Consider the following 20,383-nt stretch of genomic DNA (forward strand, 5'->3'; position numbering starts at 1 on the left):
GCTCAATTATTAAATGAATGCAAAAATATTACACCGGGGGGGGGGGGCAGGCGGGCATACTTTTATGGATGCTCCAAAACTTGATGAAAACAAAAACTTCTTCGCAAATGACACAGTATATACTCATGTTATCAATCAGGTCCAACCATAAACAACACTGACCCCAATCTACTATCATAAAATGCACTGGCAGATAAGGGTCAATGTTGTTTGTTCTCCTAAAAAACTGCACTGATTCAGATCTGTTGGCAAATCTTGGTCAATGCAGTTTGTAGATGGATCCAACCTAAAGGTGAGAAATTTAAGGCAGCAATGAAAATGTATTTTTCAGCAAAAACAACAAAATATATTTAGAACCCACAAAAGTAAACGAAATCAAAGTACATGTCAATAAAGAGAACAATAACGTTTCCTGACTAAATTGGTAAAATCTTTACACTGTTGAAATTTTTAGATTTAAATTTTTTATTTTCTTCCTTTCAACAGTTACAGTTCATAACTTACCATCATATGATGATGGGAGTGATTCATGTTGAATTTTTCAGATGACTTGGATTATTTGTTGCTGTAAAAAGTTAAACTGCAAAGTTCCTCTCTTCACTGAGTGTTCATCAACTGTTGTATCTTAGTCCTACTGGTGTTTTTATCCTATGCTGGTGTCTTCAGATCAAATCTGAAATGATAATGACAAATTATGAAGTTATAGGATACCTTATAAATGAAAAAGTGTCTACACAGTAGGTGGACTGTAGTATAAATACACACCTGTACATGCCCTAATTCCTGGAAGACAAACGTCGTCATATAAATTAACACATTATACCACATAAGGGTAATGAAAGTATACAACAATATATTGCTACACTCTCTGTAGCTATAAGTATAATTCTCTGATGACAAATTCATGCTCATTGCCAAGCCCAAACCCAGCCATTTACAAAATGAAAGCAAAGTTATGTACAACAAGCCCTATCCAGGGGTTTTCATGCAATATTAGTACTGGGAGTCCTCTAGAGTCCCAATGCTATTTATTTAGAGCTTTGTAAAAAAAAAAGAAAATAAAGTTCCAAAATGATTTTATTTTACACATTTCTGAGAGATGGGAACAAGGTGGTCAATGAGAAGCTGTCTTGTACCAGTTATCAGCCCACCCTACCATATTTAACACATAAAATCAATTTGTCCTCCTGGCTTTTTGTGCAAGAAATCATAACAGTCAAACCTATCTCATGGGTCACCTGTATTAAGCAATCACCTGTCCTACAGTATTCTGCTTATATAAAGCCAATGCCAAGTGGGCAGATGGAAATAATGTAATAATTACATTATGTTATTATCTTGTTTTACCATAGTGCATTGAACTATGGGAGACTGTACAGAAAATAACATGGTTGCATCTTGTCACTTATTAAATAATGAAAAATAAAACTTAGAAATAATTTTAATGATAGCATGGCCAGACCTGTGAAGAAAACAAAAAAATTATAAAAACTTTGCATTTACGAGATGACCAAATGTGCTCAGGTTGATGATCAATGAACTCTCTGATCAAATTTACAAAGGGTGAAGATGAATGACTACATCAGACTACATAAAAGTATCAGTGAATGTTTTCAGCACAGCACAATTACCGAGACTACACCTGGTTTTTATGTTGCACAACAAAAAATTTGCTCTGCCAATTTATGGCTGGTCATAAACATCCCAAGGTCTCATATACCATATATGCTCATGTACAAGTCAAATGGCAAACAACATTGACCCTCGTGAGCTATTATATAATGCACTGGCAGAGCAGGGTCTGTGTTGTTTGTTCTACTGATTACTCCTAACACACTGCACAGACCCATCAGCCAGCACATTATGTGATGGCAGATCTGGGTCTATGCAGTTTGCAGTTGGATTTGACTTGTAAGAGAATATAAACGGTACTTTTTGCAGACTTCATTATATTGATTCACAAGAATTTTACTGCAATTTAACAAATTTTAAAAGCAAATGGGGACATATATATCCTTAAAAGTACAAAGTACAGCAGCATGGTTCAACAGTAGACATGACCAGGCAAAGATATATATTTCTAAATCTAAACTATACCTTAAGGTGCATTCTTTATAATTACAGGGTTCATACTGAACTCTCAGTGATAAATTTAAAGACTTTTCCCAAACTTTCAAAGACTACAAACATAGATTTCCAAGACCTATTTTCGCTAACATTTTGTATACAGTTTACACTGAGAAAACAACAAATGCAAAATACTACAATATTGTTTAATGATGAAATTCAAACAATAATTAATTTCCTAAAATTGCTTTATAATGATCTGGAAGAAAGGTTAATATTCATTGTTATTTCAGAAATATGTAACTTATGCATCAGATAAAATACAAAATAAGTTGTTTTCTTAACAGTCATCAGCACTACTTTAAATGCATTATTATAGTTGCTGTTTTATCTCTTCAATCACTGATGTCATCTTTCATCTCTGCTCTAAGAGCATTTGACTCTGTGACAAGCACAATAGTTCTTTTAACTCTGCTTCTTCTGCCTTCAGAACAGAGGAAGCATGTAGGCTGGCAATGTCGGCTTCAAAATGCTCCTCCTCTGCTTTCTTCTTATCCAGATCGGCAAGGTACTTATGTCTTGCAGAGGAGGCATATGTCATCCTTTCATTGCTAATGATGATTTCCAAAGGTCCACCTGCCTTTCTCATTGTGTCAGTGATTAGCCTTTGTGCTCTTAGGATTTCTGTGCTGAGGTTCTCAACAGATACCTGTTTGTTGACAGAAAATCCTCTCTCCACTGTTGCCTGCCCATGTGACAACAACATTTTCTGGAGAACATTCCGAAGTTCAACACATTCCTTTTTCTTCTGGAAAGGATGGAATAAAACACTTCATCAAGGCTGTCATCTGTTATACAGAAGCATTTCAAGGGATGATTGTCCGATAGGATAACTTCCTCCACTAATTTTCCATATTAAATCACATCGGGACCCTACTTCTCTTCCTGCTTCAGACATAATTCTGAAGAAATTAGAAAACAAAAAAATGTGCTGAAAATAGTGATGGTGCTGACTTCCATTGATGAAGAGTGTAGCCAGCTTGCTTTGATGAAAAGTGCATGTGTTACTGAAGTCACCGCCAAGTCCAACTTTGGATGGCCAAATAAATGCTCGTTTGTTTTTGCGGTGGCAATGAAACTGAACTGGCCATCAAACGAAAGAGGCCAGGAAAACTTGACTATATACATCCAAATCTAACAACCTTGGACAATTTTATTTGTGATTATGGAAATTAAAATTTGTGGATTTATTTCAATTTTCAAAGACTTTTAAAGACCTCAGGGTAATCTGCTCTATTTTCCCAAACTTTCAAGGCCTTGAAAATGCTACCTCATTCTTCAAACTCTCAAAAACCTTCAAAGACCATATGAAACACTGAATTAGGTACAAAATTAGTATAATTTCAGAAAGCTATTGAATTGTCCATGCATCATTTAATGTCAAATGTCATTGATCCCTATCTGTACTAATGACAATTATATGACATACAGTGTCAAATGATGTCATCAATCTCTCTCATACTGTCAAAAAGTTAAATGTAAGTATCATTAATCTCTCTGTAATAATGATAATTGTATGACATACTGAGTGTCAAATGGTTGTCATTGATCCATGTCTCATAATGACAAAAGTGTCAAGTAGTGGATCTGTTATTAATCTCTCTCTTTCTTATAATGACCAATATATGATGTACAGTGTCAAATGGATTTGTCACTGATCACTCTCCCTCTCATAATACCAATTATATGATCTACAAATGGACAAGTCAGTGATCTCTTTCCTTTCTCATAATGACAAAAGTGTCCAATCACTGTGTAGTACAGTGTGCATTTGTAAGATTAATTGCTCTCTCTCTCTCTCTCTCTCACACACACATATTATGACAACTATATGATTTGCAGTGTCACAAGGACATGGCATTGATCTTCATCTCTATCATAATGACAATTATATGAAATACACTGTCAAATGGACATGTCTCTGATCTCTCTCTCTCTCTCATGAGGACAACTATATGATTTACAGTGTCAAAAGGACATGGCATTGATCTTTATCATAATGACAATTATATGAAGTACACTGTCAAATGGACATGTCTCTGATCTCTCTCTCTCTCTCATGAGGACAGCTATATGATTTACAGTGTCAAATGGTCATGTCATTGATTATTTCTTCTCATACTAACAGCTATAAGATTTACATTGTCAAATGGACATGCCATTAATCATTTTCTCTCATAATGACAATTACTGGAAGCACAGTGTCAAACACGCCTTTGATCTCTTTCTCTCACTGGTGGCCCAGGAACTTTGCTATCAATGATTTACTTTTATTTCAAAACACAAAGAAGAGGGTTTTGTGATTTAAACTGCAGTAATTTATACATTTTAAGCAGTGATCCAACTAAATACAAATAGAAGGGTGTTCCCCTCCAATCTGTCCTCAGTTACCCTCTGCTTCCAAGAGCCCTCCACTCTTTTGCTCTCCAGATAACTTAAACACTTTATTAAATCTGTCTCATTTTCCACTTATTCCACTCATTTTCCAATTTGCCAAATCATCTTCAAAGTAGGATAAAAGTATGAATGTTCTCCTGTTTCTCTTCCAAAGAGATGAAATTCTCTCAATTTTATTACTGACATCTTCTTTTTATCACCAAAAAAATGTCCCTTGTTACAAGAAGTGCCTCTTTCTTCAGCAAAAGTGACCACTGTTCACTCCTCTCTAAGAAATTTTGAGCTGGAACAGTGCTTTAAAGATCTGACTGCAAAGACCAATTTTCCTTATATTACTTATTTCTGATATTAATGTACTGCCATGGAATTACATGCAAAGAGCACAGACTGTACTTGGTAATTTGGGGCAAAAGGGCTATACCCTCATCTGTTAGTATATTACAGGGGCAGATCCAGAAATATTGTTCAGTATTGTTATGGGGAGAATAAAGAGGTACACAAGGGGTGTGTGGGACAGAACCAAAGTTGGCATCCAGTGGGCAAAGAACTCAGAAGCTCTTGCTGTTTAAGCATTTCCAGGGCAACATTTTAACCAACTGACAGAAAAGAAAACTTACGCAAGGAAATGTTCAGTTTGTTTTGCACATATTTTGGAAAAGAGATCTGCCCTGAACATACTGTGATGACTAAGTCTTGGGACACAAAAAATAATTATTTTTTTCGTGTCCCAAGATTTATATGCATTTAAAAATTATAGCTAAGTTTAGTCGGTGTCCCATCATTTATAGATGTAAAAATAAGTCCAGACAAAACTGACAAAATTGCCATACTGCATACACCAGTGACCTGAACTCTTGTATAATATGTCAATAAACTGTTCTAAACTACTAGGATTGTTTGTTATGTTATTATTTTGCATGCACATATTTTCCGATCTTTCCCACATGAAATAAAATAAAGGTAAATAAAAACGTCAATTATTCACAGGGTACTTCAAGTTTATCAGGCAACTGGTACTATACATAGCATACAGAACAATACTTACACAGTGCAAAGTGTATATCCTTGTTTATAACCAAAATACTAGTGACAGATTTTGCCTTATTTATCATTTTTACAAAATCTCATTTTTTCCCAACCACGTTTAAAAGAAATATCAACCATTGCTATTTTATTTATTCTGACCCATGTACTCATGTGTTAATGTTTCTCAAATATATAAGTGATCCAACAAAGTGATGAAAATCATAAAATGACAAAAAATCTTTATTTATACAATTCCAATAACCAGCATACTGAATATTCACATAACTGATTATCACCGATACATTTTAGTTTTGTATTTTGGCTTACATTAACACAAATTTGTAACTTTCAACACATTATTCATTCCACCTTTGATTTTGGACAACAGGATGTTTCAGCATTTCCTTTTGTTTATAATTTGCAGATCAGTCTTTTGTTTTCTGACAGGAGACCAGGTAATTGTTTGATCCATGCAACTGGATTGGGAAAAGAGGTCTTTTGTCTGGCAGCATTCTACAACATTAATCCACACAAATTAACTGTTGGAAAATCTCAAGTGGGTTGAGCAGGATGAGATTCTGTGTGGTACAAAATTTGTCAGCCCCCACCCAATCATACTAACCATTGACTAATATTGCCAATCAATAAGGTATGAACAATTGCTCAGTTGAGTAGCACGATTACAGTAGTCCAGTAAACAGGTACTTATTTATGTTTAAGGTATTACGATTATTTTCAAAGCATTATTTCTGAAACTTTATTGAATTTTGGAGATATTCTTTAAGTTTAGTGCAACTGTGCCAGTAATTTAAATCCAAAGGATGCACTTCATTTCGCACATGTCAAAATCTTCAATGTAAATGCAGTGATGCTGTGATGTAAACATGCTAACGAAATGCAAGCAATGAACCAAACGTGGTTGGTGTTCGTTCTTGTCATTTTGTCTTAGCCTTTTACATCGATGTTGTTTACTTGAAATATTACTTGTCTGTGCCATTACATCCAAAGTGGATCCTGTCTTATTGTTGTGTTCTGTTTCTAGTTTGGGTGGATTTATCAATGTGCTCAATAATACTTCTTGGGCTAAATCATTAATTTGGAATTGGTGGATTAAGTCAAGAACAATTTGGATTATACTACTGTGATGCATCAAAAGACCTAACACATCGCTACATTCCAGGCCAATGGTGCATTAGCACATACGAGACTACAGGTACATCAACACATTCAGTATTGGAACTTATCTGGATCACCACTGGAAATCAATATACGAGACTACAGGCACATCAACACATTCAGTATTGGAACTTATCTGGATCACCACTGGAAATCAATTGGAACTCTATACATTTGGATTTGTGATAGAACTTTTAGCACTATTTAGGATTTAAGTCATAATACCGGTACTGTAAGTTCTTTTAAATTTTTATTATGTGTTCAAGGAAAATAAATTATTTGCTGAACCTGACAACACTTGGTTTTGCTCTTTTTCTGCTACTGAGTTAAAAGCCATAGAGTCATAACAGAGAAAAGTGCATTGTAGCCCACCTTGCTCCAAAAATGGTAGAATTCGATTCTATATTGTTTTGGTCATGAGTCTAGCATGCTGATCAGTGTTTATTCTCCACTAGTCATCAGAAGTACGTATCAGGTCCACTCAACATCCCCAAGCCAAGGAGGGTACAATCCTAGGAATAATATTCTAACTTCTTACACATGTGTACACGCAGATATACCATTTCTCTGATGACACTGTACATTATACTATTTTAGCACATTACAATTTTTGGGAATAAAATTTACCATGTTGGCTTTATCATGCTGGCTATGCAATACTGTATTTATCAAAAGTTAGGCCAATGCATGATAGACAGACCTTTTTTTGACAAACATTTTGCAAATTTTGACAAGCGATATCTTTATTCAATAAAAAGGCCACATTCTTCTTTTTGGGAAAATATATCAGGCCGGCACCCTGGTCTCGTAATGGGAGAAATACAGTATTTTTGCTTTTGATTGATGCTTACAGTTACATCATACTGGACAGCATGAAGTGCAGCAGTATGGTTCAACAATAGACAACGTGGATTATCAATTGCAAACATCTACGCAAATAACAAGTTTTATTGGCTGAATATCTAGTGTGTACCAATTCATCATATGGAGAGAGAAAAAAACATGATATACAGACTGAATAAATTTCAAAACAGGCTGGAAAACTAACATTTTATATTTCTTACAAGCCTTCTTACTATTAACCAGCCGCCAATAAATTACTGCCTACTTTTAAAGCTGAGCCATCAACCATTACAAAACTCTGCAACATTTTCACCCTGCAAGGACTTAGTGAAATATGCAGATGACAAGGAGAATGCTGCCTGTTATCAATTCAAGATTTGATTTTGGTTTAGTCTGGTGTTTGACTGCACAGCAATGTAACTGTTTAGTCCAATGGAAATCAGAATAAATGTTCCTTGCCCAAGTATTCCCATGGCAGCAGCCAATCAGGGCTGATCCAGCAGCACAATACAAACCTGCAACCATTCAGTCATAAGTCTGGCATGCAATGTACTGTGCTGCCACTGCTACTGTCTCCATTAGTCATCTCTTACAACATGCTGGAGGGCAGGGCAGGGTTATTCTAAATCCCCATGCCAGCAGAAGGGTACAACAGGGTTATTCTAAATCCCCATGCCAGCAGAAGGCACAACTGGGTTTTTCTAAATCCCCATGCCAGCAGAAGGCACAACTGGGTTATTCTAAATCCCCCCTGACAGCAGAATGATACATCAAGGTTATTCTAAATCCCCATGGCTGCAGAAGGCACAGCTGGGTTATTCTAAAATCCCCATGCCAGCAGAAAAGCACATCATAGTTTTTCTAAAATCCCATGCCAGCAGAAGGTGCAACTGGGTTATTTTAAATTCCCATGCCAGCAGAATGGCACAGTTGGGTCATTCTAAATCCTGATGCCAGCAGAAGAGTACATTAGGGTTAATCTAAATCCCCAAGCCAGCAGAAGGCATGGCTGGATTATTCTAAATCCCCCTGACAGCAGAATGTCACATCAGGATTATTCTAAGATCCCTATGGGAGCAGAATGGCACATCATGGTCATTCTAAATCCCCATGCCAGTAGAATGTGCAACTGGATTAAATCCCCATGCCAGCAGAAGGCGCAACTGGATTATTCTAAATCCCCATGACAGCAGAATAGCACATCAGGGTTATTTTAAATCCCCATGCCAGCAGAATGGCTCCTCAGGGTTATTCTAAATCCACATGCCAGCAGATGGCACAGTTGAGTCATTCTTTATCTCCATGCCAGCAGAAGGGCACATCAGGGTTATTCTTTTAAATCCCCATGCCAGAAGAATGATACAACAGAGTTATTCTAAATCCACATTACAGCAGGATAACACATCAGGGTTATTCTATATTCCCATGCCAGCAGAAGGCGCAACTGGGTTATTCTAAATCCCCATGCCAGCAGAAGGCACAACTGGGTTATTCTAAATCCAAATGCCTAAAAGTGAGTTCAATCTTAAGAATAAGTTTTTAAAGTCTCATGTACCCATATGGTATTTATCCGATGATATTGCAGATTAAAATAATGTAACTAAATGTTAGTATTTAAATTATACATGAATGTCAAGGACATAACACTGTATGTTAATCTCATGACTAATGATAAAAAACCAACTCCAAATTTGATAAAGTTTAGTTGTACTAAAGACATCTTACTCAACCAATACATTTTTGTAACACATTTGTTCAACTGTATTCTGGTTTAATCCTGAGAGAAATACAATACTGTTGTGAGTACTGGATGTCAATGCTCTATCATACTGAGAAGAAATAATATTATTGTGAATATAGTTTTTTTTAAAATAAACTTGGCAAAATGTGCTGACTAGTTTTGTGATTCAGTGTTACTAGCATTATGGGGCCCAAAATATTCTTCAAAGTTTAGGTTGGTTCTATTGCCAATAAAAGCTTATTGACCTGAAAATGTTCTGACTTACAGCAAAAGTAGGGGATGACCTTATTACATGTATCAAGTACAAAGGCATTGCTGATAATTGTATACATATTAGAAATAAAAATGTGTTCATGCAATATATACATATCTCACGACACTGCCTGAAAACAAACCGAAATGAAAACTGTAATCAATGCATCTTGGACAGATAGATGAACGGATGACTTTAGGAGACACCACATGTCCTATCTCTATGATGAGTGAGGCTCAGAAGCATGCCTCATGGTAAGCTGATATTATTAGATATCATGGTAAGCTGATATTATTAGATATGTACAGTACTCATAGAAAACAGACATAATGGCTTGATTAATGATAAGGGGACAACTGAGTTATAACGAATACATGGGAAATGAATCCTAAATCATGATAAAATAAGACCAAATTAAAATACAAAATTAATTTACAATGCATGTTATTTTTATATTTGCACATGAAGATTAAATTGGCATCCATACAGTTTTCACTTCCTACCTGTCTGTAACAGCCAAGCTACATTTCTTAAAAGTGCCCAGACAAAAGAAAATGGTGCCAAGATTGTGGACCCTGGTTTCACCATGTACAGGTAATAATATAATGATACATAATGATCATTAATCATAATTATGACAGACATCCTAAATTTATAAATCAGACCCCCTATATTTCTATAGCTACTAATTACATGTGTGAAGTTGTTCAAGCAGAAAGAGTGAGGTGTCCAATAAATATCATGTACATGTATCCTAAAGTATAATGATTTATCCATACCTGTGTAGTAATTGTTTTTATCCCTCTAACTGTATAGCCACTAATTAAACATTCCAACCATAAAAATTGGATATGCCATGAAATCCGTTATGTTCATGCTTCAATTCTTATAGAAATGACTGGTGTGCAACAACATGTTTGACTTGGTTGGGCTAAACACAGTTTAATGTGTTTTGCCTGGTGGGTTTAATCAGTTTTCAAAGGTAAAGAGAGTAAAATATCTTGCCCTAGGACACTTGGCAGCCAACCTGGCCTGATCTGGGACTCAAACATGGTACTCATGCATAGACATTCAGTACAATAACCACTTAGCTGTCATGCAAATGCTGGAACACCTCAAAAGATCGATGTCCTGAGATATCCAGGGTAACATTGGTAAGATAGGAATACCTTGAACAAAAGGTGATTTTAAGACTTCATGTTTTTTATATTTGTCATAGTCTAATAAGTGTATCTATGAAAAGCAACACATCATTTTATATATAAAATATGTGTCAAGGAAAATTGTGTAAAAAATAGGAAATCTAGATAAACTCGGATAAACTGGGATAGCTTAGATTTCTAATTTTATGTTCATCTGAGAAATCCCATCTTTAAATATTTATACTCTAAGAATTCATCCTAGAAAATATTTATTTATTACATGAAATTCTTTACAATATTTGCAGTTGTTAAAAATGCTGCAGTTACTATGAACATCAAGTATTTCAGTACACAATGAGTTATTTCTGAATAAGGTGTTGATCCAGCTCTATAAAATTTCACCACTCTGGTGGCCTAGTGGTTTAAGAGCGGAAGGACGTGGGTTCAATTCCCGGCAGAGTCATATCAAAGACTTTAAAAAATAGTACAAACAGCTGCCTTGCTTGGCACTCAGCATTAAGAGGTTAGTGTTGGGACTGGTCAGCTTGGTGTCAAGATAATGTGAATGGGTGGGACATTATGCTACATGTCTGTGGCATGATGCCACAGTGCTAGACATCACTGTAAACTGCCATACTGCAGACATCGTAGCAATATAACTGAAAAATTGTTAAAGCTTCGTTTAATAAAAACACAAATCCAAATCTATAAAATTTCAAATGGAATCCAAAACTTGAGGTCTAAATTCATAAAAGTTTTTCAATCAGTCTGTGTAAAATGTGTTTTAATGAAGCCAGTAATGTCCTTTGATATATGTTTATGGAACTGGTGCACTATTGCATATATGTAGGTATTCCATCATGTAATTCATACATATTGTATGTATGGTTGACCTGAAGGATGATGGATGCATGTATATACATGTATGTATGATGTACCTCAAACACAGGAAGCAGACATCACTAAGTTTTGTATGTATGGATAATTTGATGGATGATAAAAGCATGCAACATGCATGATTTGATGGATGACGGATGCATGTACATGGATATACAAGTATGTATTGTGTACCTTGAACATAGGACAGCAGATTTCGTACAAGTTTTGTATGCATGGATGATTGATGAATGACTGATGCTTGTACATATGCAACTTTGTTCTTTGAGGAGGTTTTAAACAAATTTTGGCTTCCTGTCTCTCAAATCTTGACCCCTGAGTGCCCTGAGAGGTCCTTTTTGCACCATTGCTTTTAGTGTGAACAATTAGATACATACGTCTGTATAAACTTACAAATGTTACTGCTATTACTTAAACAAATTTTTTGAAAACATATCATCGTTGACTCAACTTTCGTATATATATTGCTGAGAATTTTTGGTCTCACCTTTCAAATGCATAATGCTAAGAATTTTTGGTCTCAACTTTCCTATGTATATTGCTGAGAATTTTTTGTTTCGCCTTCCCCAAATATAATGTTGATAATTTTTATAACACAAAAATGTTCTTAACTACATTGATATGTTTCAGGTGTCTCAACAGAAATTCCATATTCTGAAGACGTACTCTTTCAGCTGGTTTTGTAATTCATAACAAAAATTGGAAGTGCTGAAAATGTTTATGATACTATCTCTTGCATGCCATCAATGGTCTTTTCTCATACTGACAGTGCCCTGGGTCCATCAAATAATATAAAATCCAGCCAAATCTTCTAAAGTTTCACGCAAGGGTGTAAACCTACCGCCTAATCTGACAGGCCACTAATATAAAGTTAGCAAGGAATAATCCCACTCCATATATACTATTATTTCATAAAATTATTAACAAGTTTTAAGAAAGGGATCTTGTTTATTCATTCTTATGTTTGCTCTGTCATCATACCAATCTGCACCTAAGTCATTTTTTGGGGTACATTTCTATCTTTCATAGTTTTAATTTAAAGAATGACTGCTGTAATCACAAGTTTAATTAATAGATCATTAATGTCAGTCTAGGCAAAAAGTGTTCTGAAAAAATCAAATTAGAAAAATCTCAAACAGATTGATAATTAAACATACTTCCATGCAAGAAAAACGAATTAAGATTACTTTCATTTTTTTGGTTAAAAAAATATGCACAGGTAATTAGAAAATTTTGTTTTTAAATAATTAGGCACAGAATACTAAAATTCCCATAGACATTAATGTTAATGTTTTGCCAAATGATTATACTTTTGTTGTGTGACTGGCAAATCATGCTTACATTATAAATCTGATCTATCCAAGAGGAAGTTTTTAACATGATGACATTGATATGATGTGGGGCTAAATTTTCAGATAGTTTTCTTTTTGGTACCCACTATAAAAATACAGTCTGGTGAGTTCACCCCATTTACATCCAGTACTACAGGTGAAGTGATACTGATAAAATGAAAAAGGTTTTAGGTTCAAGCCTACTGCCATGGTAACTGCCCAACATTCACCCAGATGAAGGCTTTTGTTTGGTATTTCAGGCAATCAGTGATCTTCGTTCTTTCATACACTTTATTTTGTATACCACCCAACATAGGCTGGTTCTGTAATTCATAAACACCTAAAATAAAGATTTACTTTGATCATTATTTCCAGTCAACAATTTTCCTATAAACTTCTGCAATTGCAAAGTTGCTTCAAAATTACCATGTTAAAAATATTAAGGATTTTCAATCCAGAACCTTAATGTATAATATACTGATAACATTTCAATAATAAAATAAAATTTTTCCTCAAACTTATTGATAAATCCCAAAAAGTACTTTGGTTCCAATGTATAGCTTAAGCAAAGTGAAGTTTGACACACTCTGCATCATGACTTAAAGCGAGAGGTTAAAATAACTATGTTAGAGGGAATGCAATCTATATAAAATATTCAAACAATGTTCGTGTTTCTTAAAACATCACCCATCACAGAATGTTCTTAAATAAAAACAGTATAATTTGCCTTTCTTCCTTTAGAGGGTCTTGTCTGGCAAATCTTTACATGAAAGGTATTTGTGGGTGTGTATACTATAAATTCCATAACAATGGATGTAAATTTTGGAACTCACTCTTCTTCATTGACTTTATTACCACCAAGTTTGAGAAACCAAGCTGTCCATTTCAGTGTAAATTAAATCCCAAATCAAATATTTTATCAATTATCTAAGGAAACTGCTTTTTCTACCATTTATGCCATGGTACTAGTGGTGGTGAAATATCCACCCAAATAAGATCATGACAACATTCAAGAAAACGGATGCAAATAACCAGTATACTATAATCAGAAAATAATTACTATAAATTGCCAAGTTAATGGAGCAAAATACAGCACTTAACAGATAGTGATCACATAACTCATTTATTAATAAGTTCAGTTTTTCCAGCTGTACATACCCAGTTTGATAAAAAGGGCGAAAAGACAAAATTTGTACACAAAGATACATTTCTCATCCCCGACCTTTAAAAATTACAATCAAGTTCTACTTTTGAAAGTCAATATACACTTATGTCCTTGAATTTATCATATGTTTGGGGGCACATATTATTAATAGCATTGCTGCAAAAATACATTACAAAGAATTTTATTATGCTACCATAGGATCATCATCATCAATCCTTTAACCCAGAAGGTCATTGGGGCATCACAATTGACTTTCAACAAATTCTCTCCATCTTTCCCTGTTCTCTACTGCTCTCTGGAAATCTTCAAACACTGTACCTGTCAACTCTTTAATATGGGCAGTGGTACAGGTCCATTGGGTCTGTACAGGATGGAATAAGATGCCCCCTGTCTCCCAACTATGGGTAAAATAGTGTGGTGATAGCACAGCTTCACTGGGCAGGCATCTTCCATGATGAAGTCAACAGCCGGGATGGAAGTACTCCAAGATGAGCTCAATGACCATGTGTGCAGGACCACGGCGTGCCACAATATATTGGTCGACTTCGGCTTGGGTCATCCAGTCTGGAGTGCAATGGGGTTTGCCAGGCTGCATCTTGTCCATGACACACCACATAAAGACATCCGCAGGATACACGTTTAAAATCCAGCACGACTAAACTTTTATAATATAAAGCACGTAAATCTTGCAGAGCAACTTATTCCAGAAAGTACGAACAAATTCAGCAAAACCAGTTAATAAAATAGGCAAAGGCCAAAACATATTTTATCCTCATTATTTTTAAATTTGATCTTTCTGTTGCTGTAAGGCACTGACAAATGATTCATTTCCTGTAGACTGTAATGTCAATGTTCAGCAAAATTACTACGTTGCAGACTTTTGTGGCAAGACCTGCAAATCACACTTACATCCTATGAACAATTTATCTAAGAGAAAACATTTTTGAGAAAAATTCCCTTGTAGGTGATCATGATAAAATGTAAACTGTTGAGATATCCATGTCTACATACAGAAGTACCTGTGCAGCAACAGCAATAACACAAAAATATTTTAAGCCTACCTTACTATTGCATACAATTTACCCATGCATAGGATTATTTATACTACCTTACTATTGCATACAATTTACCCATAGGATTATACTTCTTTCATGATTTAAAATATGATATTTCATAGACAACCACAGTGTTTGGCTCATACAATGACTTGTGACCATTTCAGCATACATGTGCATACAGTTACTCTATCTCTCTGCTAACTAATTTATAATTTAAGTTGTACACACATTTTTCTGTTTCTCTTGATGACAATCACTTTTCACAACTAAAGATAATTTTTGCCAATTAATGCTCCATTTTTGCCAAGTTAGTAAAAAATTGTTAGAAGGACATACAATAGTTTAAAAAATTGCAATTTATGCTCTTTGACAATAAGAACTAGTGCAACCTATGGTCTCTAATAATTAACACTCTAGTGCAATCTATGGTGTCTGACAATTAACATTACATGTACTATCATGTAGTGCAATTTATGGTGTCTGACAATTAACACTAGTGCAATTTATGGTGTCTGACAATTAACACTCTATTGCAATTTATGGTGTCTGACAATTAACACTAGTGCAATTTATGGTGTCTGACAATTAACACTCTAGTGCAATCTATGGTGTCTGACAATTAACACTCTAATGCAATTTATGGTGTCTGACAATTAACACTCTAGTGCAATGTATGGTCTCTTTGATGACCAATATTCTGTTGTTATTTATGATATCTGACAATTAACCCAGCTAGTGCAATTATAGTCAGTTCACAGATGAACTTAAGTGTGTTTTACAAATGCTTGGCTGGCAATTGTGACCAAACTCTCTTTGCAAGTAGGACTCATGCATGAAATATTAGGTGCAATGATTAAAAACAAATCTTTGCAACTTTACATGGAGTTGTATCATTCAGCAGATGGCAGAAGATTTTGTTTCAAACATTCTTTATCTCATTAACATCTGCTGATAAATTATTTACTCATGTTCACAAAAGTTATATGTGAAACATAAACAAAAGAGTTTTAAAAGCAAAATAGTATTACTAGGATCACAAGGCTGCAGATTAGACATAAGTTTTCTTCAACTGCTTACACCAAAGTGCCTATGTATTTATTGTTTGCATGTTTATTTACCCATAACACATTTTTTCTTTTGATGAAATGTACATACATATAAGAGTTTAGTCGCAACTTGGCACAAAATAATTGTGAAGAATTGCTCAAAACAGTTTGGTGAAACATTCATATTTTATTAATCGATGCATTCATTCATGCATTTGTTCACTCAATGGGATTCACTGGAAAAATGCATCCTTGCTGTCAAACTTTATAATGCACTACCTCATATGAAGTGGACAGCTGTAGCAATGGGCAGAAAAGAATGAGACACAACAAAAATTTGTTTTTAAAAAAAACGTTTAAATAAAACCTTTCTCTGGTCCCAGAGCCAACAAAAGGAGTAAAAAAACAATTGACCACTAAGAAAAAGAAAACACTTTAAAACCATGGCATCAAACGCTTTTTTTCTACCAACCATTATATGCATAGTTACTCTGATACAGTCAAACCTGCCTTATGAGACCAATGCTTTGTAAAGACCACCTGTCTAGACAGACCAGGTTCCCCATGCTTCTCCATGCACAGATGTATTGGTTATATAGTGTTATGACCTGTCAGACCACCTGTCTTAATGAAAGACCATTATTTTTTTGCAGAAGGGATGGTCTTTCAAGACAAGGGCAGATAAAGCAGCCAATTAGCCACTATGCAATATAAAAATACCAAAATAATATAAATCAACACGTTCTTCATACTTGGCAAAATATATTGAAAGAAAATTCAACAAACATGTTTCTGAACAGCAAATGTATCATTGAAGGTGCATCACTTGTATATGACAAACGGCAGAGATGCGGTACAGTAGTACCTATATTGGCAGGCCAGTATTTCTAATGAAAAAATATAGTCTCTCAATACAGCTAGTCTCATGACCAGTCAAAACATGACATGTATGTAAATAACAAGTCTGTGCAGTGAAAACATGGTATCTCAAGACAGGTGTTTTCTCAATGCAGTGGTCTTTCAGTACATTTTTTACTGTAATAACGTACCTGCTGTGTACAGGGCAGGCCACACATACCTACATTCTGCAGGGTGAACCCTGACCACAGTGAAAGCCCTGACAGTGAAGTACACTGTCACTAATTTCCACCCTTTGAGACACAAGTAAAGTCATTTTAGAAGTCTAGTGATTATGTACCTCCTGAAAATATCAGGGACTTTTAAAATCAGTGCAGTCAAAAGCAAGAAAATGCAACCCTATAAGATTTTTTTAAAACTTTTGTCTTTATATTACCTTTTAAAGAATTTAATATCTTTACCTTTTATCTTCTATCTACCACATATTTACAATTAGTAGCATTATCTTTCACTTTTGTGGTCATTATTTCTCTTTACTATTAACCCACATCATATAGTCAATAGCATGCTGCTGTGCCAGAAAACAACAATTATACCTGCATTCAGCAATTGTTACCAAAGAAACAGCATGTACCTTATGCAGAGCAAACAACATTATTAAATTCATTTTTTTCTGCCTTAGATACGAGGACAACTTTATGAGTAAAATTCCTTGTTTTATTCGTGCTGTGCAACCGAGTCAAAATGTTTTAATATCAATGCTACATATATGATTTGCTGAATATAAGAAGAAAAAGAACTGGCTACATTTTTGGTAAGAAGCTTCATTTCTATCCTTGTATATGCAGTGCTGATGAATTCAACTTCTTTTCATTCTCCATTATGAATGTAGAGAGGCTAGCAATGAACATATTCAAGGATTTAGTTGGGATTAGCATTTAATTTTTCCTTACTATATAAAGCTCGCAAGATTGTATAGTGTTTAATGGGGGGGGGGTTTGGATTTTTGATGTAGCTTTAACAATTTTTCAGTTATTTCGCTACGATGTCTTGCAAAGGGGCATCATGCTGCAGACAAGTAGCATAATTTCCCATCCAGTCACATTATGATGATACAAGACCGACCAGTTTTAACACTAACCTCTTAACACTGAGGGCCAAGCGAGGAGCTGCTAGTACCATTTTTATAAGTCTTTGGTATGACTTGGCTGAAGTTCGAACTCATGACCTCCTGCCTCCGAGGCAGATGCTCTAACCACTTAGGCCACTGGAGTGGTATGTTTATGGCAAAATAAAATATGTAGGTCATTTAGTACCACTACAAATGGAGTAAAGTGCCTTGCCCACAATACCCACCAGATTATACAGCATGAGCAGAATGAATGGTAGAAGTTGAACCTCAGCCTACCCATTCTACTGCAAGTCCAGCACAACGACATCATAAGATATACAACAGGGCGCACTGTGCCAATTTACATCCCATATCCAACAGAAAGTTAGTGGCAAAAAAACAAATATTCACCAGTACAACCATGAAATATTAATACTTAAAGCCTATCAACTATTGCATCACAATGTACTTTATTCAATGTGGATTTTTGTTGTTGTAGGGTTTAACGCCATTTTTCAGCATACGATAGGCTATACATGGCGGCCAGTATTAATGGTGGAGGAAGAACCTGGGAAAACCCCGGAAAGAACCACTGACCCACGAGAAGCTACTGGCAAGCTTTCTCACACACCTACATTGGCTGAATCCGAGACTCGAACCACACAGACAGAGGTGAGATGGCAGTGATCCGTAACGGAGAACGCTTTAGACCACTCGGCCATAAATGTGAATCAATTATATCTCAATATTAAAGCAATATGAAACATTGGCATTATAAATGTTACCTTTTCACTAGTAATAATTCTCACCCACCCCATAATTAAAGTAAACAAAAATATTTAAATAGGTACTATTATTCTGAAAAATTACAATGAACCCAACCCCATTTTCATAATATCAGTGCTATTTAGCAAGGAAAACAAAGGAAGGGCTTGCAATTGTGATGCAATTTCATTCCATTTATCTTTTAAAATGTTGTTGACAAGAAATCAGTATAAATCCTTCAATCTCACAACCTACAGTAGTAATTCCTAGAACATATTAAATATCCTGATTTGATCCCTGGAATTATTAATTAAAAAGTTCATACTATGATCCTTACACAGATGCAAATTCCTAGGACAATCCCAAAGGGTCAACCTTGTAAACAGTTGTTTTTTTTTAAAGTTTGGGGTGTGTTTTATCACAAAGACAAGTTTCTTGTATGACAATTTGCCATTAGCTGGTTAACTGCTGCAACAGCAGGAAATGGGCTTATTTTAATGGAAGACTTCTGTCGTCTGAACCACCAAGTAAACTGTACAACATGTACCTTGGCAGAACATATTAGAGCCAAAAGGAAAAGACATAATAGTTATTATAAAACATAACACAATGCACGCTCTAAGCGCAATAACACATAGAACAACACAAGAACATTGGATTTATGTAAAATATGCAAACAAAATGGCTGCTATAATGAAAACAAATCATGAAGAATAATGACTTTCATTAAATGATAAAATCTACTGCAATAAAGATGATTATCCACCTACAGTGGAAACATGTCTCTTAACGACTTTATAGACCACAAATATCTATCCTGTGTGGGCTGGTGTCCTAAAGCTAAAAATGAAATTAAAAAAAGAAAGGAAAAATGCAAATGAATGTCACTGCCACACTTCCTATTTATCTATCTCCCCCAAATGGAGGCAATCTGTTTGTTATGACTTCTTGGATTTATAATAGAGTGTGGTACATATGGAAAAATGTTGACTGAATAATTTAAGGATTTAGCTTGTTTTGCCTTTATTTATTTTTATTTGTAAGCCTTCTTACAGTTTTTGCAACATTTTTGTGGTTAACTATGTGTCTCATGGTTCACATTTAATTTTGGGAAATTTGGGTGACTGTTTATGCCTGCACAACTCATGTTGCCACCTACCAGCGGCTTAGCACCATACTGCCAGGATATGCTATTAAACCCTGCATATAATACATACATACATACATACATACATACATACATCTCTGAGTTTATATCAGTGTATCTGAACTTTGAACTTCAACAGGAGTGACTGTTGCTTCTAAATGTTCATTGTATCTACTGATGCATTACTTACCTTGCTGTGAAAATGGAGAGCAGGACTATAACAATGTTGTGTTATTAAAAAAGGTATTTAAAAACCTGGTTTCTATAGTCATCTCACTTAAAAGCAAATATTACTAAACT

At 35.0% G+C, this 20,383-nt stretch overlaps 1 protein-coding gene across 3 annotated transcripts in view; it reads right to left on the reverse strand.

The window, feature by feature from the left end:
- LOC149780059 (high affinity copper uptake protein 1-like) overlaps positions 1-20,383 on the reverse strand; it is an 88,161-nt gene that overhangs the window by 52,329 nt on the left and 15,449 nt on the right. For all 3 annotated transcript variants that reach the window (XM_089936817.1, XM_089936814.1, XM_089936815.1), the window contains exon 2: positions 505-673. In XM_089936817.1, coding sequence (XP_089792943.1) covers positions 505-531 — 27 coding nt within the window. In that variant the 5' untranslated portion in view covers positions 532-673. The remainder of the gene's footprint in view (positions 1-504; positions 674-20,383) is intronic.

Source organism: Sinohyriopsis cumingii, chromosome 16 (assembly GCF_028554795.1).
Source record: "Sinohyriopsis cumingii isolate HCF-2022 chromosome 16, ASM2855479v2, whole genome shotgun sequence".
NCBI classification, from domain to species: domain Eukaryota; kingdom Metazoa; phylum Mollusca; class Bivalvia; order Unionida; family Unionidae; genus Sinohyriopsis; species Sinohyriopsis cumingii.